This window comes from Gossypium hirsutum, chromosome A11 (assembly GCF_007990345.1).
Source record: "Gossypium hirsutum isolate 1008001.06 chromosome A11, Gossypium_hirsutum_v2.1, whole genome shotgun sequence".
NCBI lineage: Eukaryota > Viridiplantae > Streptophyta > Magnoliopsida > Malvales > Malvaceae > Gossypium > Gossypium hirsutum.
The window spans coordinates 92,906,355-92,931,587 of NC_053434.1; the positions used below are offsets into that span (position 1 = coordinate 92,906,355).

At 35.1% G+C, this 25,233-nt stretch overlaps 2 protein-coding genes across 2 annotated transcripts; one reads left to right on the plus strand and one right to left on the minus strand.

Moving 5' to 3' along the window:
• The first annotated feature begins 1,486 nt into the window (after positions 1–1,486).
• Positions 1,487–7,242, plus strand: LOC107957024 (uncharacterized). The gene is made up of 5 exons (XM_041082103.1): positions 1,487–1,815; positions 1,927–2,213; positions 2,486–2,853; positions 4,428–4,671; positions 7,088–7,242. Exons 1-5 carry the CDS (start codon positions 1,487–1,489, stop codon positions 7,240–7,242), a joined length of 1,383 nt encoding a protein of 460 aa, XP_040938037.1.
• A 1,818-nt stretch (positions 7,243–9,060) lies between these two features.
• On the minus strand, positions 9,061–14,990 carry LOC121210030 (uncharacterized). The gene is made up of 5 exons (XM_041082104.1): positions 14,549–14,990; positions 13,941–14,014; positions 13,640–13,790; positions 9,447–9,797; positions 9,061–9,353 (listed from the first exon to the last, which is right to left on the minus strand). The coding sequence occupies exons 1-5, from the start codon at positions 14,988–14,990 to the stop codon at positions 9,061–9,063; spliced, it is 1,311 nt and encodes a 436-aa protein (XP_040938038.1).
• Between the last annotated feature and the right edge of the window lie 10,243 nt (positions 14,991–25,233).

Sequence of the window (25,233 nt, forward strand, 5' to 3'; positions counted from 1 at the left end):
TGAAAGTTGAGAATTGAAATAAAGAAATAAGAACGATATATATATAATCGAATGATAAAATAAAAAGATTTAATTGTTCATTAAATGATGATGATTGTAACGTAAAAGTATGTTTGTGATTTAATGTATTTAATTATAAACTGAAATATAGTGATACCATTGAGTATATGTATACTCAGCGTACGGTTGTTTCCGTGCGCAGGTTGTAGAAGTCAAGTACTGAACCAGCATCCAAAGCCAGACCTGACTTCAGCAAACTTTTGGTGATGTATATTTTCTTTTGGTAATGTGGCATGTACATAGGATGTGTATAAAGGTTATTATGTTTTGAATATAAATGGTTTAAAATATTAGTATTGCAAGTCTAAAAATTATAATGAAAAAGTTTATCCATTTCAATTTAATTAGTACAATGATAATTTTAAATTGATATTATATTGATTAAGTTGATTAGAAAGTATTTAGGATAGAAAATAAATGTGTGAAATAAATTGGTTGAATTGGTTATGTTTGAAATGAATATGGTTTAATTGCAGGGGGTTTTATGTAAAAATAAGCAGAAATGCTGTCGAAATTTATAAAAAAAATAAAATAAAATAAAATAAATAAATAATGGAGTACTTAAACGAGTCCCGTTTCACTTAAATGTATGATTTAGATTTGAATAGTTCAATATAGGGATTTAATAATTAAATTATGCTATGAATGTTATTTTATTTGTGAATTATTCATAAGTTGTCTGATACGACTGGTAATGCCTCGTAATATTGTTCCGGCGACGGTTCGGGGTGAGGGGGTGTTACAATTATTGGTATCAGACCTAAGGTTTAGCCGATTCTCAGACTAAATCAAGCTCGTAAATGAGTCTAGAAGTACATGCCACATTTAAGTCGAAACTGAGTCGGGTTTTTGGATGCTAATATATTTATTTGATTTTCTTTTATAGATAAAATGTCAGATGAAAGAATGGATAATGTTAACAGGAAATGTATACTGGAAGTCGAGAATTTGAAGAAATTGAATCTGCTACACCTAGTGTGAATCCGTTAGATAATCAACCTCCTAACGTAGGAAGAGAAAGAGATGCCTTACAACTGTTAAGAGATATAGCTGATGCATTACAGCATATAGTGAGAACTATACCTGTTACTACATCTGTACCTACTGTCAGACAGGCCCCGATTAAAGAGCTACAGAAATTTGGTGCCACGAAATTTCAGGGATTAAAAGGAGTTGATCCGTCCGCTGCTGAAAATTGGATGGAAACAACAAAAAGAGTTTTGCGTGCAACAATTAGACTGCACCCCCTGAAAGAGTCTGATATGTGCTGTATCACTATTACAAGGAGAAGCCTATCTTTGGTGGGAATCTGTGGTTAGACATTTGCCGGATGATCAAGTAACCTGGGACTTGTTTCAAAAAGAATTTCAGAAGAAGTATATTGGGGAATTGTACATCGAAGAGAAAAAAACAAGAGTTTTTAGTGATGAAACAGGGGAATATGTCAGTACTGGATTATGAGCGAGAGTTCTCTAGATTGAGCAGGTATGCATCAGAATATGTTCCAACCGAGGCTGATAGTTGTAAACGATTTCTACGAGGACTGCGAGATGAAATCAAAATTCAATTGGTAAGTCTCAGAATTACTGAACTTGTTGATCTGGTTGAGCGAGCAAAAATGATAGAACAAGTACTAGGCCTGGATAAAAAGTCAGAAATGGGTAAATCAGCTGGGAAACGTATGGGAACCACCAGCTCTAATCCATTACCGAAGAGATTCAGAGAATCAAGAAGTGGTTGGAGATCAAGCTTTCGGTCTGATAGGGGTGACAGAAGCAGAGAAAAATAGATTACTGTCTCTACCGGTAGTGTAAAAGCTCCGCCCCGGGAAAGTGAAAATCCTGAATGCGATTATTGTGGGAAAAGACATTTTGGTGAATGCTGGAAGAAAACCGGAAGATGTTTCCACTGTGGCTCTATTGAACACTTTGTTAAAGATTGTCCGAGAACTGAGAGTAGTACACCTGCCACATCTCAGAGATCGGTATCGACTACCAGAGGTAGAGGAATATCTAGAGGAGGTTTTGTTTCAAGGAGAGAAGGAGTTGGTAGAAGCAGTGATATAGCTACACAGCAATCTGAAGCCAGAGCTCCAGCTAGAGCTTATGTAGTCAGAACCCAGGAAGAAGGCAATGCTCACGATGTGGTGACAGGTATATTTTTACTGTATTCTGAGCCTATTTATACTTTGATTGATCCTGGATCTTCACACTCATATATTAATTCAAAATTAGTAGAGTTGGGAAAATTAAAAACAGAAATGTCTAAAGTCTCAATAGAAGAATCAAGTCCATTGGGGCAAACAATATTAGTTAATCAGGTGTGCCCGAGATGCCCGCTAACGATATATGATAAAACTTTCTGATGGATTTATTAATAATGCCTTTTGGGGATTTTGATGTTATACTGGGTATGGACTGGTTAGCTGAACATGGGGTAATTTTGGACCGTTATAAAAAGAAATTTAGCGTTCAGACTGAAGATGGTGATAGTGTAGAGGTAAATGGAATTCGTACCAGTGGGTTAGCTCGAATCATATCAGCGATTAAAGTTAATAAGTTGCTTCATCAGGGTTGTACAGCATATCTGGCATATGTTATTAATTCTGATTCAGTCGAAAGTCAGTGTAGTCAGATTAGAACTGTATGTGAATTTCCAGATGTATTCCCTGAAGAGTTACTGGGATTGCCACCTGACAGAGAAGTAGAATTTGCAATTGAAGTATACCCGGGTACAGATCCAGTGTCGATACCTCCATATCGTATGTCACCTACTGAATTGAAGGAGTTGAAGGTACAACTGCAAGATTTACTGGAACGAGGTTTTATACGACCTAGTACCTCACCGTAGGGAGCTCCAGTGTTATTTGTTAAAAAGAAAGATGGTTCAATGCGATTGTGTATTGATTATCGGCAATTGACCAAGGTGACAATCAAAAATAAATATCCATTGCCACGTATTGATGATTTATTTATCAATTGAAAGGAGCTTCAGTATTTTCAAAGATTGATTTAAGATCGGGCTACTATCAGTTAAAGGTGAAAAAAAGTGATGTACCGAAGACAGCATTTCATACAAGATATGGTCATTACGAGTTCTTAGTGATGCCATTTGGGTTAACAAATGCCCTAGCTGCTTTTATGGATCTTATGAATTGAATTTTTCAGTCGTACTTGGATCAGTTCGTGGTAGATTTTATTGATGACATTTTGGTATATTCAAAGTCTGAATCTGAACACGAGCAGCATCCCCGAATTGTTTTGCAAACGTTACGAGAGAAACAATTGTATGGGAAATTGAGTAAATGTGAATTTTGGTTATCAGAGGTGGTATTTCTTGGTCATGTGGTATCAGCAGATGGAATTAGAGTGGATCCAAAGAAGATTGAAGCAATCGTCTAGTGGAAGACTCCCAGAAATGTATCAGAGGTACGTAGTTTTCTTGGATTAGCTGGGTATTATCGAAGGTTTGTGAATGGATTTTCAAAAATAGCTTTACCGATGACAAAATTATTGCAAAAGAATGTTACGTTTGTCTGGAATGATCAATGTCAAGAAAGCTTTATGAAATTGAAGCAGATGCTGACAGAGGCACCAGTTTTGACTTTACCAGAATCTGGAAAAGATTTTATGGTGTATAGCGATGCTTCTTTAAATGGGCTCGAGTGTGTACTGATGCAAAATGGGAAAGTGATAGCTTATGCTTCTCGGCAATTGAAACCACATGAACGTAATTATCCGACACATGATCTGGAATTATCTGTCGTGATCTTTGCTTTGAAAATATGGAGACATTATTTATACGGTGAAAAATGTTACATTTATATAGATCATAAAAGTCTCAAGTATCTTCTATCACAGAAAGATTTGAATTTGAGGCAGCGTCGATGGATAGAACTTCTAAAAGATTATGATTGTGTTATTGATTATCATCTAGGTAAAGCTAATGTGGTAGCTGATGCATTGAGTAGGAAGGAAGCAATTGAATTGCGAGCGATGTTTGCACAGCTCAGTATTAGTGATGATGGAGGTTTATTGGCAGAATTAAGAATTAAACCAGTCATGTTTGAACGAATCAAGTCAGCTCAATTAGAAGATGATAAGCTAATGAAGAAAAAAGAAATGGTTCAGAGCAACACAATAGGGAATTTTAGTATTGATAAGCATGATTGTTTGAGATGCCGAGATCGGATTTGTATTCCAATCAATTTAGAGATTAAAGAATTAATTCTTCGATAAGCACATGACGGTCCATTTGCTCTACACCCTGGAGGCACAAAGCTATACCGTTATTTACGAGAATTGTACTGGTGGCCAGGGATGAAAAAAGATATAGTTGAATATATCAGTAAATGCTTGGTTTGTCAGCGGGTAAAAGTAGAGCATCAGGTTCGTACTGGATTATTACAGTCGATCACTATTCCAGAATGGAAATGGGATCGTGTTACGATGGATTTTATTACAAGATTGACATTGTCTGTAAGTAAGAAAAATGCTATATGGGTAATAGTTGATCGACTCACAAAATCGGCTCATTTTATAGCTGTCAGAACGGATTGGTCACTTCAGAAACTTGCAGAGGTCTATATTCAGGAAATTATAAGGTTGCATGGTATACGACTTCTATAATTTCTAATCGAGATCCTCAATTTACATCGAGATTCTGGAAACAGTTACATGAGTCTTTGGGTACTAAACTTAATTTCAGTACAGCATTTCATCCACAGACTGATGGGAAATCTGAGCGAGTAACTCAGATTTTGGAAGACATGCTTCGAGCTTGTGTTATTGATTTTGAATCTGGTTAGGAACGTTACTTGCCATTAGCTGAATTTGTTTATAATAACAGTTATCAGTCCAGTATTCAAATGGCTCCGTATGAAGCTCTATATGGTAGAAAATGTCGATCACCTGTATGTTGGACAAAATTAAATGAAAAGAAGATAATTGGACCTGAATTGATTCGTGAAACAGAAGAAACAGTCAAGAAGATTCAACAGAGATTAAAAGTAGCTTTTGATAGACAAAAATCTTATGCTGATCTGAAATGTCAGGACATTGAATACTCAGCCGGGGATAAAGTGTTTCTCAAAGTTTCTCATTGGAAGAAACTATTAAGATTTGGCCGAAAAGGAAAGTTAAGTCCTCGGTTTATCGGACCATATGAAGTTATAGAGAGAGTTGGACCAGTTGCTTACCGATTAGCTTTACCTCCAGAATTACAACAAATTCATGATGTTTTTCATGTTTCCATGTTACGAAGGTATTGATCGAATCCATCTCATATTATCTCTACTGAAAACAATGAGATTAGACTAGATTTGTCATATTAAGAGGAACCAGTTCAAATACTAGCTCGAGAAGTGAAAGAATTAAGAAACAAACGAGTCCCTCTGGTAAAAGTACTGTGGAGAAGCCATAGTGTAGAAGAAGCAACATGGGAACCAGAGGAAACTATGAGATCACAGTATCCTCTCTTATTTTCAGGTAAAATTTCGAGGACTAAATTTTTTTAAGGGGAGAGGAAATGTAACGACCCAAAATCTATGGGCACCGGAAAAGTGTGTTATTGGGCCTCCGTCTTAGTGAAATAAGTTCGAAAATAATTATTAAAAATATTTATGAGCCTAGTAGTGTGTCTAATTAGGTTTTAATTAAGTAAATTTAGCTTACTTTAGACTAATTAGTAAAAGGATTAAATTGAATTAGGGTAAAAGTTTAATTATAGATTAAAGAAAAACTAGAAGGACAAAAGAGGAAATTAAACCATTTCCTATAGTTAAGGCGGTTTAACATAGAAAAATATCAAAGATTTTATTGATTAAAATATATATATATTTGTTTAATAATTATATTATATTATATTATATTATATTATATTATATTATATTATATTATATTATATTATATTATATTATATTATATTATATTATAAAAGAAAGAAATGAGTTAAAAAGAAACAGAAATGAAAACGAAAACAGAGAAGAAACAGGGGAGAAAGAAGAAAAAAGGAAAATTTAGGTTTCAAGGTTCAAAATTAAATTGGTAAGTCAATTTAATCCTTTTCTTGTAATTTTTAAGTTTTTGGAGTCCTAGGACAAAATATGTCATGATTTATATTGAAATTTTGAAAGATAGTAGATTTCTAAACCTGAGTTATGTTGAACAAATGATAGAATTGGTGGTCTATTTGATAGAAATTTTAATTGGAATTGAATAAAGGATTGAATTGTAAACAAAGCTATAAGTTTTGAGTTTTAGGGATTAAATTGAAATAAATTAAAAATTATGAAAATATGATAAAATTTAAATAGTTAGATGTGGGTTTGACAAGAAATTGATTAGCAAAGAGGTATGAATTGAGAAAGAAAAATATATAGGTTTAGTTGGGATTAAATTGGAATTAAAGTAAAAGTTAGATAAAAATTTCAGCATTTAAATTGTGCTATGCTAATAATTGTGAAATTATTTTAATTCTTCGTAGCTAATATCGAGCCTGAAGCATCAGCCCAAAAAGGAAAAGGAAAGATCGTCGAGGATTAAATCCGAAGAAAAAAATTCTGGTTTGTATCACTATAACTCAAGCTTTATAATTAATATGTGTTTAATTTAATATGAATATGTGGTAGCTTTATAATTAATATGTGTTTAATTTAATATGAATGTGTGGCAAGTATTTTACAATAAGTATTTAATGAGCTGATAAAATTTGGGATTGGGTATTAAAATTTAGATTGATACTGAACTGAATTATGGGATACTGAATATTGTTTTGAATACCGAATTGAACTGTGGAATTACTGAATAATGTTACGTATATTGCATTGAACTGTAAAATTTCTAATGAAGTGAATTACTGTATTACTTTGAAAATTAATCAAAATAATAAATTATAATTAATATTGAATCGAAATGGAAATTGTACTGAAAATGATTTAAATACCCTATTAACTAGTAGGGCTAGTCGGATATAGTTGGCATACCATAGGATATGGAAGAGTACAGGTTTTTGCCGGCTTACTGATCAGGCACTTATGTGTCGACTATTGTTATTGTTACCGTTACAGTTACCGATTCGACACTTTTTGTGTCGAATATTGTTACCGTTACTGTTACAGATTCAGCACTTTCTGTGTTGAATGTTGTTACTGTTACTGCTACTGCTACCATTACTGATTATTGATTAGGTACTGTGTAGCGTTAAGGCACATTGTGCCGTACTGGTGTGTTGGTTAGAATCCATGTATCCGCCGAGTCCGAGTCAAGTTAATAGGGGCAAATGAAATAAATCTACTGATGAAACTAAATTTGAATGATATGGCATATGTGAAAGTTGAGAATTGAAATAAAGAAATAAGAATGATATATATAATCGAATGATAAAATAAAAAGATTTAATTGTTCATTAAGTGATGATGATTGTAACGTAAAAGTATGTGTGTGATTTAATGTATTTAATTATAAACTGAAATATAGTGATACCATTGAGTATATGCATACTCAGCGTACGGTTGTTTTTGTGCGCAGGTTGTAGAAGTCAAGTACTGAACTAGCATCCAAAGCCAGACCCGACTTCAGCAAACTTTGGTGATGTATATTTTCTTTTGGTAATGTGGCATGTACATAGGATGTGTATAAAGGTTATTATGTTTTGAATATAAATGGTTTAAAATATTATTATTGCAAGTCTAAAAATTATAATAAAAAAGTTTATCCATTTCAATTTAATTAGTACAATGATAATTTTAAATTGATATTATATTTATTAAGTTGATTAGAAAGTATTTAAGATAGAAAATAAATGTGTGAAATAACTTGGTTGAATTGGTTATGTTTGAAATGAGTATGGTTTAATTGCAGGGGGTTTTATGTAAAAATAAGCAGAAATGCTTTCGAAATTTATAAAGAAAAATAAAATAAATAAATAAAAATTGGAGTACTTAAACGAGTCCCGTTTCACTTAAATGTATGATTTAGATTTGAAAGTTCAATATAGGGATTTAGTAATTAAAATATGCTATGAATGTTATTTTATTTGTGAATTATTCATAAGTTGTCTGATACGACTAGTAATGCCTCGTAACTTTGTTCCGACGATGGTTCAGGGTTTGGGGGTGTTATTTTTTGGTGCCCACGGATTTTGGGTCATTACATTTCCTCCCCCTTAAAAAAATTTCATTCTCGAAATTTTACCTGAAAATAAGTGAGGATACTGTGATCTCATAGTTTCCTCTGGTTCCTATGTTGCTTCTTCTACACTATGGCTTCTCCACAGTACTTTTACCAGAGGGACTCGTTCATTTCTTAATTCTTTCACTTCTCGAGCTAGTATTGAACTGGTTCCTCTTCATATGACAAATCTGGTCTAATCTCAATGTTTTCAGTGGAGATAATATGAGATGGATCCGATCGATACCTTTGTAACATGGAAACATGAAAAACATCATGAATTTGTTGTAATCCCGGAGGTAAAGCCAATCGGTAAGCAACTGGTCCAACTCTCTCTCTAACTTCATATGGTCCGATAAACCGAGGACTTAACTTTCCTTTTCGGCCAAATCTTAATACTTTCTTCCAAGGAGAAACTTTGAGAAACACTTTATCCCCAACTGAGTATTCAATGTCTCGACGTTTTAGATTAGCATAAGATTTTTGTCTGTCAAAAGCTACTTTTAATCTCTGTTGAATCTTCTTGACTGTTTCTTCTATTTCACGAATCAATTCAGGTCCAATTATCTTCTTTTCATTTAATTCTGTCCAACATACAGGTGATCGACATTTTCTACTATATAGAGCTTCATACGGAGCCATCTGAATACTGGACTGATAACTGTTATTATAAACAAATTCAGCTAACGGCAAGTAACGTTCCCAACCAGATTCAAAATCAATAACACAAGCTCGAAGCATGTCTTCCAAAATCTGAATTACTCGCTCAAATTGCCCATCAGTCTGTGGATAAAATGCTGTACTGAAATTTAGTACCCAAAGACTCATGTAACTATTTCCAGAATCTTGATATAAATCGAGGATCTCGATCAGAGATTATAGAAATCGGTATACCATGCAACCTTATAATTTCCTGAATATAGACCTCTGCAAGTTTCTGAAGTGACCAATCCATTCTGACAGCTATAAAATGAGCCGATTTTGTGACTCGATCAACTATTACACATATAGCATTTTTCTTACTTACAGACAATGGCAATCCTGTAATAAAATCCATCGTAACATGATCCCATTTCCATTCTGGAATAGTAATCGGTTGTAATAATCCAGTAGGAACCTGATGCCCTGCTTTGACCCGCTGACAAACCAAGCATTTACTGACATATTCAACTATATTTTTTTTCATCCCTGGCCACCAGTACAATTCTCGTAAATCACGGTACATCTTTGTGCCTCCAGGGTGTAGAGCAAATAGACCGTCATCTGCTTCTCGAAGAATTAATTCTTTAATCTCTGAATCAATTGGAATACAAATCCGATCTCGGTATCTCAAACAATCATGCTTATCAATACTAAAATTCCCTGTTGTGTCGCTCTGAACCATTTCTTTTTTCTTCATTAGCTTATCATCTTCTAATTGAGCTGACTTGATTCGTTCAAACATGACTGGTTTAATTCTTAATTCAGCCAATAAACCTTCATCATCACTAATATTGAGCTGTGCAAACATCGCTCGCAATTCAATTGCTGCCTTCCTACTCAATGCATCAGTTATCACGTTAGCTTTACCTGGATGATAATCAATAACACAATCATAATCTTTAAGAAGTTCTATCCATCGACGCTGCCTCAAATTCAACTCTTTCTGTGATAGAAGATACTTGAGACTTTTATGATCTGTATAAATGTAACATTTTTCACCGTATAAATAATGTCTCCATATTTTCAAAGCAAAGATCACGGCTACTGTAACACCCCAAACCCGGCCCAGACGTTATGGCTGAATTCGACGTGCCACATTGAAGTTAAAAAAAATCCACGCTTTGTTTTAGTGTTTTAAAAAAAATCGTCATTTGATAAGGCTTAACCAAGTGAAAGGAAGCTGCGCACCAGGTAGGTATCCAAAAACAGAAGAGGTGAGCCATGAAGGCTGCTTAAGTACCAAGCTCTTCGAATGGATCCAATCCTAGACATGCCCACAACTATTGCCACACTTTGGTGCGAGGTTAGGTTTTGAGAAAAACGAGTTAGAATTCATTTAAGTAGATATTTTTGATAAACCGATTAATTGTATCGTTGCGTTATTTTGAAAACAATTATCATTTTGAAAACGCGGCCTAAGTCTAACTCATTTTGGATTGTTATCAGTAAAATATAGGGTATAAAAAATAATCCCAGAAAAATAATTAAAATGGCCTTATTACAACCCAAAACCAAATAATAATATTAATAAGATAAAACTTATAAAGAAATAAATCGGCTACTTATTGCAATTAAAAGAAACAGAAACAGTAGTATGGCCATCTCCGAGTCCCTCGTAGCTCCAAACCATCTAAGTTTAGGGATTACCTGCACAGTTAGAAATGGGGTGAGTTTACGAAAACTCAGTGTGTAATCCAAATAACATACAAATAGTGAAAACATAGTATCAGTACAATCTGGGCCAAAGCCCTATTTAGTCTTGACATATATTGGGCCGAAGCCTTTCGTTTAACGGTTACTGGGCCGAAGCCTTTTTATAAATCATATCACTGGGCCGAAGCCTTTTCATAAATCATATCACTAGGCCGAAGCATTTTCATAAATCATTTCACTGGGCCGAAGCCTTTACTGTAAACGGTATGGCCCATAGGCCCATTTCAATATCACATGTAATGTCAATGGATGTATGCAAGCCCATTTCAATATCATATGAAATACCAATGAATGTATGCAAGCCCATTTGGGGAGACTACTCGACCCACCATCCGCTACTCTCCACCCGTACCAACCAACACACCATATGGGGAATGATTCAACCCACCCAACCAACACACCACTGGCAGCATAGCTGCTTTATCATATATCTGGAGGCCTAGCCTCTTTTAATAACTGGGGCAAAGCCCTTTTCGGTTAACTGGGGCAAAGCCCTTTTCAATAAACTGGGGCATAAGCCCTTTTCAATAAACTGGGGCATAAGCCCTTTTGCACTTCCTCCATCCATATAAAAACCCAACCCAATGCATTTATGAATACATCATGTGCATTTCATACATATCATGTGCATTTCATACATATCATGTGCATTTTATACATATCATGTGCATATCATATCAATCATGTATATCATATCCCACGTATCAAATTTATAATTAAACCCTAGGGGTACAATGGTTATTTTTACCTAGGGGCGAAACAGTCATTTTCATACTATAAGGGTAATTTCATAATTTTACCAAATATCAGGGTTTTCCATGTTCATCAACAATTATTAATATTTCTGAGTGTTTAAACAATGATCTTTAACCCACTTTATCAAACTCGGGCTTTTGGGCCCAAAACCTCTAATGGGCCTTACGAATGCCGATTTAGCCCACTAAGCCTGCTTAATCCAAATTTTACAGCAGTACTAACCGTGTTATCATGCAACTTTTCCAAATTCCATTTTCTATCAATTTTACCCAAATGGGCCTGAAGCCCATTGGGCCCGATTCCAACCCATTGAGGCCCAACTTACCATCGTGCACAAAATTGAGTTCTTACATGTTCCATCGATCCAAACACCGATCTTATCGTATTTATCGCATCTATACCCAAACGCAACATTACAAGTTCCCAAAATATCGGTATTTTAGCATTTCGGCTTCTCAGCAAATATTAATCTAAGCTATTACGAGGGTTAGTACACACTTGTTACGGGTTGAAGTTGAAAAGTTTCCAAAATCAATCGCCTACGATCACCACCACCTGTCACTCAAACTTAACTAATCCAATATCAATATATATAAATCCTAAGCACATCAGTCATACGGAACATAAGGGCATATTCGTCATTTTACCATACAGGGGCTTTACGGTCACTTTACCCTACAGGGGCTTTACGGTCTTTTTACCTAATAGGGTATTTTAGTCATTTCACCCTACAAGGGTGTTTTGGTAAATCTACAAACCAAGGGTATTTCAGTAATTTTGTAAACCAATGGTATTTCTATAATTTTTAAAAAGTCAAGGGTATTTCTGTAATTTTGTAAATCAGCGGTATTTTGGTAATTTTACAAATTGAGGGTATTTCGGTAATTTCACAAACCAATGGTATTTTGGTAATTTTACAAACTAGGGGTATTTTGGTAATTTTGTAAACCAAGGGTATTTTAGTAATTTTACAAACTAGGGTATTTGGGTAATTTTACTGATCGAGGGTATTTTGGTAATTTTGTAAACCAAGGGTATTTTAGTAATTTTGTAAATCGAGGGTAAAACAGTAATTCTGTAAATCAAGGGTAAATAGTAATTCTATAAATTGAGGGTAAAACGGTAATTCTATAAATCGAGGGTAAAACAGTAATTATGTAAATCGGGGGTACTTTGGTAATTTTACAAGTCGAGGGTATTTCAATAATTGGTAAACTAAAGTATTCTAAACATGGATAAGAATACTAATAGCCCTAAAGCCCATTCTCAGCCCAAATGGGCCCACACGCTCGTGTGGCCCTTTTAGCCCAAATCTAGCCACAAATATTAGATTCACCTAGCCTAGCCCAATATTTACTACACAATCAAACAATTTATCCAATTGGGCCCGTAGGCCCATTAGGCCCACATGACCCCTTTCGGCCCATCGCGGCCCAAATTAGCCATCCTACAGCTAGAGTAGTAAGAAATACACACCTGATAGGAGACTGGAGTTAATCCACGTTCCGAGCACTCTTAGCCGACGCCCAACCCAAACGAACACGCCATACAGCGAAAAGGATCAGCCAAGAAAGGTACCTCTACTCTCCTCATGGTTCTCTCTATTTAAAGCCAGCTTCGCATCCCCTCTTATGTTAGCTTCCCGATGTGGGATCCTTCCAACATCAGAGTTTAAATTCAACACAAACTCTTGCCGCCCCCTGTTAGCAAAATAAATGCTCCTTGCTTGCCATGGGATTCGAACCTATGCCTCCCCTCAGATGCTCCACACGCTACTTGCCACTAAGCCACAAGGCTTTTTGTGTCATATTTTATCCCCAATTAATTATAAGGTCTAAAGGCCAAAGTCCAGGTTCCCTAAAAAAACCAAAATAAATTGCAATAGCCAAGGCTTGAACCCAGGCTCCTATACAACCTTAATGACGCCACAACCACTAGACTACATGCTTCCTTGTGTCATTTATTTACCACAATAATTTAAAAGGCCCTCATCCAAGCATCCAAGTTTTTTTTCACTTAATACCAAAATTTTTGCTAAAGCCCAAGTTTAAACCCAAGATTTCTCCAACACTTCTCAAAGCCATTAACCACTAAAGCAAACATTTAATTGTTTCATTTCATTGCACAATTAAATACCTATATACAACCTCCTTACGGACCCCCACTCAAGGCCCAATACTTCTAGGCCCAAATTCGGGGTGTTACAGCTGCTAATTCCAGATCATGTGTCGGATAATTACGTTCATGTGGTTTCAATTGCCGAGAAACATAAGCTATCACTTTCCCATTTTTCATCAGTACACACCCGAGCCCATTTAAAGAAGCATCGCTATACACCATAAAATCTTTTCCAAATTCTGGTAAAGTCAAAACTGGTGCCTCTGTCAGCATCTGCTTCAATTTCATAAAGCTTTCTCGACATTGATCATTCCATACAAACGAAACATTCTTTTGCAATAATTTTTTCATCGGTAAAGCTATTTTTGAAAATCCATTCACAAACTTTCGATAATACCCAGCTAATCCAAGAAAACTACGTACCTCTGATACATTTCTGGGAGTCTTCCACTGGATGATTGCTTCAATTTTCTTTGGATCCACTCTAATTCCATCTTCTGATACCACATGACCAAGAAATACCACCTCTGATAACCAAAATTCACATTTACTCAATTTCCCATACAGCTGTTTCTCTCGTAACGTTTGCAAAACAATTCGGAGATGCTGCTCGTGTTCAGATTTGAACTTTGAATATACCAAAATGTCATCAATAAAAACTACCACGAACTGATCCAAGTATGGCTGAAAAATTCGATTCATAAGATCCATAAAAGTAGCTGGGGCATTTGTTAACCGAAATGGCATCACTAAGAACTCGTAATGACCATATCCTGTACGAAATGCTGTCTTTGGTACATCACTTTCTTTCACCTTTAACTGATAGTAGCCCGATCTTAAATCAATCTTTGAAAATACTGAAGCTCTTTCCAATTGATCAAATAAATCATCAATACGTGGTAATGGATATTTATTTTTGATTGTCACCTTGTTCAATTGCCGATAATCAATACACAATCGCATCGAACCATCTTTCTTTTTAACAAATAACACTAGAGCTCCCCACGGTGAGGTAATAGGTCGTATAAAACCTCGTTCCAGTAAATCTTGCAGTTGTACCTTCAACTCCTTCAATTCAGTAGGTGACATACGATATGGAGGTATCGACACTGGATCTGTACCCGGGTATACTTCAATTGCAAATTCTACTTCTCTGTCAGGTGGCAATCCTAGTAACTCTTCAGGGAATACATCTGGAAATTCACATACAGATCTAATCTGACTACACTGACTTCCGACTGAATCAGAATTAATAACATATGCCAGATATGTTGTACAACCCTGATGAAGCAACTTATTAACTTTAATTGTTGATATGATTCGAGCTAACCCACTGGTACGAATTCCATTTACCTCTACACTATCACTATCTTCAGTCTGAATGCTAAATTTCTTTTTATAACAGTCCAAAATTAGCCCATGTTCAGCTAACCAGTCCATACCCAGTATAACATCAAAATCCCCAAAAGGCATTATTAATAAATCCACCGGAAAAGTTTTATCATATGTCATTAGCGGGCATCTCAGGCACACCTGATTAACTAATATTGTTTACCCCAATGGACTTGATACTTCTATTGAGACTTTAGACATTTTTGTTTTTAATTTCCCCAACTCTACTAATTTTGAATTAATATATAAGTGTGAAGATCCAGGATCAATCAAAGTATAAATAGGCTCGGAATACAGTAAAAATATACCTGTCACCACATCATGAGCATTGCCTTCTTCCCGGGTTCTGACTACATAAGCTCTAGCTGGAGCTCTGGCTTCAGATTGCTATGTAGCTATATCACTGCTTCTACCAACTCCTCCTCTCCTTGAAACAGAACCTCCTCTAGCTATTCCTCTACCTCTGGCAGTCGATACCGATCTCTGAGATGTGGCAGGTGTACTACTCTGAGTTCTCGGACAATCTTTAACAAAGTGTTCATTAGAGCCATAGCGGAAACATCCTCCGGTTTTCTTCCAGCATTTACCAAAATGTCTTTTCACACAATAATCGTATTCAAGATTTTCACTTTCCCAGGGCGGAGCTTTTACACTACCAGTAGAGACAGTAATCTATTTTTCTCTGCTTCTGTCACCCCTATCAGACCGAAAGCTTGATCTCCAACCATTTCTTGATTCTCTGAATCTCTTCGGTAATGGATTAGAACTGGTGGTTCCCATACGTTTCCCAACTGATTTACCCATTTCTGACTTTTTATCCAGGCCTAGTACTTGTTCTATCATTTTTGCTCGCTCAACCAGATCAACAAGTTCAGTAATTCTGAGACTTACCAATTGAATCTTGATTTCATCTCGCAGTCCTCATTGAAATCGTTTACAACTATCAGCCTCGATTGGAACATATTCTGATGCATACCTGCTCAATCTAGAGAACTCTCGCTCATAATCCAGTACTGGCATATTCCACTGTTTCAGCACTAAAAACTCTTACTTTTTCTCTTCGATGTACAATTCCCCAATATGCTTCTTCTGAAATTCTTTTTGAAACAAGTCCCAGGTTACCTGATCATCTGGAAAATGTCTAACCATAGATTCCCACCAAAGATAGGCTTCTCCTTGTAACAGTGATACAGCACATATCAGACTCTCTCGGGGGGTGCAGTCTAATTGTTGCAAAACTCTTTTTGTTGTTTCCATCCAATTTTTAGCAGCGGACGGATCAACTCCTTTTAATCCCTGAAATTCTGTGGCACCATATTTTCGTAGCTCTTTAATCGAGGCCTGTCTGACAGTAGGTACTGATGTAGTAACATGTATAGTTCTCACTATATGCTGTAATGCATCAGTTATATCTCTTAACAATTGTGAGGCATCTCTTTCTCTTCCTACGTTAGGAGGTTGATTATCTAACGGATTCACACTAGGTGTAGCAGATTCAGTTTCTTCAAATTCTCGACTTCCAGTATACATTTCCTGTTCAACATTATCCATTCTTTCATCTGACATTTTATCTATAAAACAAAATCAAATAAATATATTAGCATCCAAAAACCCGACTCAGTTTCGACTTAAATGTGCCATGTACTTCTAGACTCATTTACGAGCCTGATTTAGTCTGAGAATCGGCTAAACCTTAGCTCTGATACCAATAATTGTAACACCCCCTAACCCCAAACCGTCACCGGAACAAAATTACGATGCTTTACCAGTCGTATCAGACAACTTATGAATAATTCACAAATAAAATAACATTCAAAGCATAATTTAATTACTAAATCCCTATATTGAACTATTCAAATCTAAATCATACATTTAAGTGAAACGAGACTCGTTTAAGTACTACATTTTTTATTTATTTATTTTTTTTATAAATTTTGACAGCATTTCTGCTTATTTTTACATAAAACCCCGTGCAATTAAACCATATTCATTTCAAACATAACCAATTCAACCAATTTATTTCACACATTTATTTTCTATCCTAAATACTTTCTAATCAATTTAATCAATATAATATCAATTTAAAATTATCATTGTACTAATTAAATTGAAATGGATAAACTTTTTCATTATAATTTTTAGACTTGCAATACTAATATTTTAAACCATTTATATTCAAAACATAATAACCTTTATACACATCCTATGTACATGCCACATTACCAAAAGAAAATATACATCACCAAAATTTTGCTGAAGTCGGGTCTGGCTTTGGATGCTGGTTCAGTACTTGACTTCTACAACTTGTGCACGGAAACAACCGTATGCTCAGTGGTATCACTATATTTCAGTTTATAATTAAATACATTAAATCACACACATGCTGTAGCACCCCAAACCCAGCCCAGACGTTATGACCGGATCCGACATGCCACATCGAAGCGTTCAAAATATTTTATATTATTGATCCAGAAAAACTTACTTAGTGTTTTAAAAGATAATTTCATTATAGGTTAAAGTGAATGGAAGCTGTGCACCAGGTAAGAAACCGGAAAAGAGGTGGTGAGTCCATCGGACTGCTTAAGTACCAAGCTCCCTTCGGATCCAATCCTAGACATGCATTCCGCCATTGCCACACCTTAACGTCATGGATATTTCTAGGAAACCGATTTGATTAAGTCATTTTTAGGAAAGGTGATTAATTGTGGAAAATACTTTCATTGCGGAAGCTTTGCTTGTTGTCGTGTTATTTTGAAATCAATTGTTGTTTTTTGAAAACGCGCCCTAAAGCTATCCAATTTCAACAGTTAAAATAAGTAATACCTATCTTAGTAATACATATTAAAACCATCAAAAATAATAAAGCGGCCTTATTACATTTAAAAACCCAAAACTTCAAACGTAAATAAAAGGATGTCCAGTTCACCAGAAGAAAATCAAACTTTCAGAACGGGTGGCCACTCCGAATTCCCTCACAGCTCCAAGCCCACTATGGTTGGGGATTACCTACGTGGATGAAAATAAAATGGGTGAGTTTGGGGAAACTCAGTGTGTAAATTAACCCAACCATAGCCCATATCAGCTCAAACTACAGAAATAGAATAAGTTGGCCTTAGCCCAGAACAGAATTCAGAATAAAGCCCATAGGCCCATAACAGAACAGAACAGATATTACATGTTTATGCAGAAACCCAACCATATCCAACTGTATACACCCCCGTACCAACCTTACACCGTGTGGGGAGACAACTCAACCCACCCAACCGCTACACACCACAGAAATCGCAGCGAGGCTGCCAGATATTGTGACGAAGTCACCAGATACAGATATTGTGGCAGAGCCACCAGAACAGATATATGTGGCAGAGCCACCAGATCAAATAATTATGGCATAGCCACCAGGACAAATATATGTGGCAGAGCCACCAGATCAGATAATTGTGGCATAGCCACCAGGACACTTCCTCCATAGTATAACCCAAGTCCCCATGCAACAGATATATAATCATGGCATACATCATACAGAAACAGATCGTCATGCTTTTCAGTCAAAAGTAACCCTAGGGGTATAATGGTAATTTTGCATACATAGGGGTATTCAACTAATTTAACTATTCTTAAGGTTTTCATACATAACATAGCCATTTACTTACGATCAGAAACACTTACCGCATTTTCTTACCAATTTCAGTCCGTTGGCCCATTATCCCGTTTTTGGCCCATTAAGCCCAAAAATATCGAAATGCACAGAATCGCACACTCTGCAGTCTTATCACTTTAATTTACCATATACATCACACTATTAATCTCATGAGCATTCACACACTCGCAAGATCTCAAAATACCGGCTTCTCGACATTTCGGCTTTTTGGCTTGTGCCGATCTAGTCTATAAGAGGGTGTTAGTTACACACTTGTTTGCGATGATATGCTGATGAGATCCATACACGAACTGCCTACAATTGGATTACTAACACGTTAATCTAACTATTCAAATACGAACTACGTATTAACCCCTTACAATATTTGGCCAATCACACCTACAAATCAGAGTAAGCTTATAAGAAATCAATAAGCAACTCATTAACAAATTTGCCAATGTTTACCGCATAATCATAATTTCACTGCAAGCTGTCTTCCTGAGCAACAGTCACTAAATCATTTATAACTGGAGCTACGAAACTCCAAATCAAGTGCCGTTAATTTTCCCTGAAAATAGACTCATATATATTCTATCCATAAAATTTTCAGAATTTTTTGCTTAGCCAATCAATACCACATTTTTCTCAAAATTTCGCATGTTTCACTGTTTGGCTAATCTGACCACTCTTCATTACGAATCAAATTTCTCATTGTACAGAATTCAAAATATGTTCTCGTTTATTTCATTTGAAACTAGACTCATTAAAATTTAATTACATAATTTATTCAGCTTCTAACTCATCTCTCACAATTTATAGTGATTTTCCAAAGTCACGTTACTCCTGCTGTCCCAAGCAGATTTATTACCAAATTCACTCTTTCATACATAACTTGCATGCATGTTATTTGAACATGTATATCACCAATCAGTCATCACATATCTATGATTTTACTTAAGTATAATCTCCATTTCATCATTTTAAAGCACAACATGTTAGCCGATTTTTCCCTTTAGCATCTAAGGCACATGCATGCTCATTTGTTTGGCTCAACTTCACCTATCTTCCATTTTTCATCAAAAGAACATGAAACAACAACCATTTCCTTCATTTTAATTCTTGACTAAATGCTCACAACACAACTAAAAACCAAAATATGCTTCAAGAGTTAAGGTAGAATCAAGAAGAACTCATGAACATCAAGATAGAAGCAAACTACCATGAACTTACCTTCAATTTTCTTCCCCAAGTGACCGAACATTCAAGAGCTTTCTCCTCTCCTTTCTCTTCTTTAACTTTCGGCTATGATAAACAAAGGTGGAGAAAACTTTGTTCTTTTCACCCCTTTTTATTTTGATAAAATTTCATATTTCATCCATTTAATTCTTTAATACAAAAGACATGAAATTCTCATCATGGAACATTTACCTAACCCATTATCATGTTACATTTACCTAACCCATTATCATGAAACATTTACCTAACCCATTATCATGGAACATTTACCTAACCAATTATCAATTTGTATCAATTTGTACCATAAATTATGGATATCAAGTGCACATTTTGTCTACAACAACATGATGACCAGCCACTTCATATAAAATGGGAGGTTTGTCATGCAAATCCTCCTATTTTGCACTCCTATTTATTTGGCCACTTCAATTTAGCCTATAGCATTTTCAAACATTTTCACATAGGTCCTATTTCATATTTCACCCGCTTTTTCTTATGGAACAAAAATTAACTAAATTTGTCGGGTTCTATCTTAAGCTTGGGCCTTCTAGAGGCCCACTAACATAATTAAACCTATGCCAACATTCACAGAATTCCTGAAAATTGGGGAATTACACATGCTTTTACGTTACAATCATCATCACTTAATAAACAATTAAATCTTTTTATTTTATCGTTCGATTATATATATATATCATTCTTATTTCTTTATTTCAATTCTCAACTTTCACATATGCCATATCATTCAAATTTAGTTTTATCAGTAGATTTATTTCATTTGCCCCTATTAACTTGACTCAGACTCAGCGGATACACGGTTTCAACCAACATACCAGTACGGCACAATGTGCCTTAACGGTACACAGTACCTAATCAGTAATCAGTAACGGTAGTAGTAGCAGTAACAGTAATAGTATTCAACACACAAAGTGTTGAATCTGTAACAGTAACGGTAACAATATTCGACACACAATTTGTCGAATCGGTAACAGTAACGGTAACAGTAACAGTAGTCGGCACATAAGTGCCTGATCAGTAAGCCGGCAAAAACCCGTACTCTTCCATATCCTATGGCATGTCAACTATATCCGACTAGCCCGACTAGTTAATAGGGTATTTAAATCATTTTCAGTACAATTTCCATTTCGATTTAATATTAATTATAATTTATTATTTTGATCAATTTTTACAATAATACAGTAATTCACTTCATTAGAAATTTTACAGTTCAATGCAATATACGTAACATTATTCAGTAATTTCACAGTTCAATTCGGTATTCAAAACAATATTCAGTATCCCATAATTCAGTTCAGTATCAATCTAAATTTTAATACCCAATCACAAATTTTATCAGTTCATTAAATACTTACCTTAAAATACTTACCACACATTCATATTAAATTAAACACATATTAATTATAAAGCTTGAGTTATGGTGATACAAACCAAAATTTTTTTCTTCGGATTTAATCCTTGACGATCTTTCCTTTTCCTTTTTGGGCCGATGCTTCAGGCTCGATATTAGCTACGAACAATTAAAATAATTTCACAATTATTAGCATAACACAATTTAAATGCTGAAATTTTTATCTAACTTTTACTTTAATTCCAATTTAATCCCAACTAAACCTATATATTTTTCTTTCTCAATTCATACCTCTTTGCTACTCAATTTCTTGTCAAACCCACATCTAACTATTTAAATTTTATCATATTTTCATAATTTCGAATTTATTTCAATTTATTCCCTAAAACTCAAAACTTATAGCTTAGTTTACAATTCAATCCTTTATTCAATTCCAATTAAAATTTCTATCAAATAGACCCCCAATTCTATCATTTGTTCAACATAACTCATGTTTAGAAATCTACTATCTTTCAAAATTTCAATATAAATCATGACATATTTTGTCTTAGGACTCCAAAAACTTAAAAATTATAAGAAAAGGATTAAATTAACTTACCAATTTAATTTTGAACCTTGAAACCTAAATTTTCCTTTTTCTTCTTTCTCCCCTGTTTCTTCTCTATTTTCATTTTCATTTCTGTTTCTTTTTAACTCATTTATTTCTTTTATATATAATAATATAATATAATATAATATAATATAATAATATACTTAATTATTAAAAATATATATATATTTTAATCAATAAAATCTTTGATATTTTTCCACGTTAAATCGCCTCAACTATAGGAAATGGTTTAATTTCCTCTTTAGTCCTTCTAGTTTTTCTTTAATCTATAATTAAACTTTTACCCTTATTCAATTTAATCCTTTTTACTAATTACTCTAAATTAAGCTAAATTTACTTAATTAAAACCTAATTAGCACACTACTAGGCTCATAAATATTTTTAATAATTATTTTCGAACTTATTTCACTAAGACGGAGGCCTGATAACACACTTTTCCGGTGCCCACGGATTTTGAGTCGTTACTTGCTAGCATAATAAATCGGTTGAAAGTGCTTGTGTTTCCGCTGTCCAAGAACCGCTCCTACTACAAAATCACTCGTATCACACATTAGATCAAAAGGTAAATTCTAATCAGGTGCAACTACAATTGGAGCGTATATTAATTTATCCTTAAGAGTATTGAACGCTTCTAAACAATCTTGACTGAAATTGAAAGGTACATCTTTTTCTAGAAAATTCGTTCAAGGCTTAGCTATTTTAGAAAAGTCTTTAATAAATCTTCTATAAAATCTAGCATGTCCTAAAAAACTACGAATAGCCTTAACTGAATTAGGGGGAGGTAGTTTCTCAATAGTTTCAATTTTTTCTTTATCAACCTCGATTCCCTTACTAGAAATTTTATGGCCTAACACAATTCCTTCACGAACCATGATGTGACATTTTTCCCAATTTAGTACAAGATTTGTTTCCTTACATCTAATTAAGACTCGTTTTAAATTTTTAAGGCAAAGATGGAAAATGTTACCGGATACCGAGAAGTCATCCATAAATACCTCCATAATGTCTTCCACGAGTTCATCAAAGTGGCCAACATGCATTGCTGAAAAGTAGCAGGAGCATTACATAATCCAAAAGGCATTCATCGATAAGCAAACGTACCGTATGGACATGTAAATGTCATTTTCTCTTGTTCCTCAAGAGCTATTGGGATTTGGAAATAACCGGAGAGTCCAACTAGGAAGCAATAATACATATGTCCAGGTAATCTTTCCAACATCTGATCAATGAATGGTAGGGGAAAATGATATTTTCTTGTGGCATCGTTTAATTTCCTATATTCAATGCAGACTCTCCATCCCGTAACTGTTCGTATTGGAATTAATTCGTTCTTCTCATTGGCCACAACAGTCATGCCTCCTTTCTTAGGAACAACCTGTGCAGGACTCACCCAGGAACTATCAGAAATAGGATAAATAATTCCAGCATCTAGAAGTTTAATTACCTCAGCTTTTACGAATTCTTTCATGTTAAGATTCAACCCTCTTTGAGCTTGCACACAGGGTTTGAATTTATCTTCCATTAAAATTTTATGTGTGCAAAAAGAAGGCTTAATCCCTCTTATGTCAGAAATCTCCCAAGCTATGGCTCTTTTATGCTCCTTTAATACTTTGAGTAACTCGTCTTTTTTGATTGGCTGTAAACCTTAAGCAATAATTACTAGTAATGTGGAATTATCACCAAGAAACGTGTATTCTAAGTGATCTGGTAATTGCTTTAACTCTGATTTAGGCAGTTCTTCAACAAAGGGTTTTAATTTTAATTCATTGTTTACCTCAATACCCTCGTAGCTCTTCTGTCTCAGTGAAGGCTCATTGGAATTTAGTTCAGCTTTTATCTTACCTATCTCAGAGTCATCATCATTTACCTCCTCTCATTGGGCAAGAAACAGTTCCAACATGTCCTTATGTACGATTTCCTGTAAAGAGTCTTGAGTAGCATGATCAATAAAGTCAATAAAATAACGTGAGTCATCCTGTTCCCTAGAAAATCTCATGGCATCATAAATTTTAAAAATAATCTCTTTGTCACCTACTCTAAGCATAAGTTTACCATCACCCACATCAATAACAGCCCTAGCAATGGCTAAAAATGGACGACCTAAAATTAAAGGCACCTCAACATCCTTATCCATGTCAAGCACAACAAAATCAACAGGGAATATAAATTTATCTACTTTTACAAGTACGTCCTCTATAATACCCCTAGGATATGTAACAGATCTATCAGTTATTTTGAATATTCATCCTCGTAGGTTTCGATTCCCTAAGACCAAGTTGTTTGAACATTTTATATGGCATCAAATTAATGCTAGCACCTAAATCAGCTAGTGCCTTCTCATCATTCAAACTACCAATAAAGCAGGGAATAGTAAAACTTCCTGGATCTTTCAGTTTGGTTGGCAGTTTATTTTGGAGTATAGCCGAGCATTCCTCGTTGAGTACCACTGTAGCCAAGTCTTCAAATTTCCTTTTATTTGTTAAAAGCTCCTTTAAAAATTTTACATATGTAGGCATCTGCGAGATAGCGTCAACAAAAGGTAAATTAATATGTAATTGTTTAAAAAATTCGAGAAATTTACTAAATTGTGCATCCATGCAGTCTTTCTTCAACTTTGTTGGGTATGGGATTGGTGGTTTATATTCCCTCAACACTGGTTTTTCATTCTTTTCGGGTTCTTCCTCCTCACCTTCCCTTCTATTAGGTTCTGGTTTCTTTTCAGATTCAGCTAACACCTTTCCACTCCTTAATGTAACTGCTTTCACATGCTCCTTTGGATTGGGTTCGGTATTGCTAGGTAGGCTCCCTGCTGGTCTCTCTGAAATCATCTTAGCCAGCTGTCCTATTTGATTCTTGAGCCTTTGAAATCATTTTAGTATGCTGAAAACGAGTCTCCGCTACTGAGATAAATTTTGTCATCATCTCCTCAAGGTTTAGTTTTTTCTCTGGCTGGTAAGGTTGTTGTTGGAAGCCTGGAGAGGGTGGTGGTCTTTGATTTCCTTGGCCTCCCCATGAGAAATTTGGGTGGTTCCTCCAACCTGCATTATAAGTGTTACTATAAGGATTATTTTGAGGTCGAGGATTATTACCCATATAGTTCAATTGCTCGTTCTCCATGTTAAGGCCATAGGGTGGATATTCTGAATTGTTTAATCCACCTCCACTTGTATCGTACTGCATTATTGGATGTACCTGCGTAGAACCAAGTAAACCATCAATTTTTATAATCAAAAGTTCTACCTTATTGGAAAGCATAGTAACTGAATCAACGTTAAAAACACCAGTTGCTTTTGTCAGCTTTGTTCTCATGACTTGCCACTAATAATTATTCAGTGACATCTCTTCTATGAACTCATAAACCTCTTCAGGTGTCTTATTCTTAATAGCCCCACCAGCAGCTGCGTCAATCATTTGTCATGTCGAGGGATTTAACCTGTTGTGGAAAGTTTGAACTTATAGCCAAAGGGGT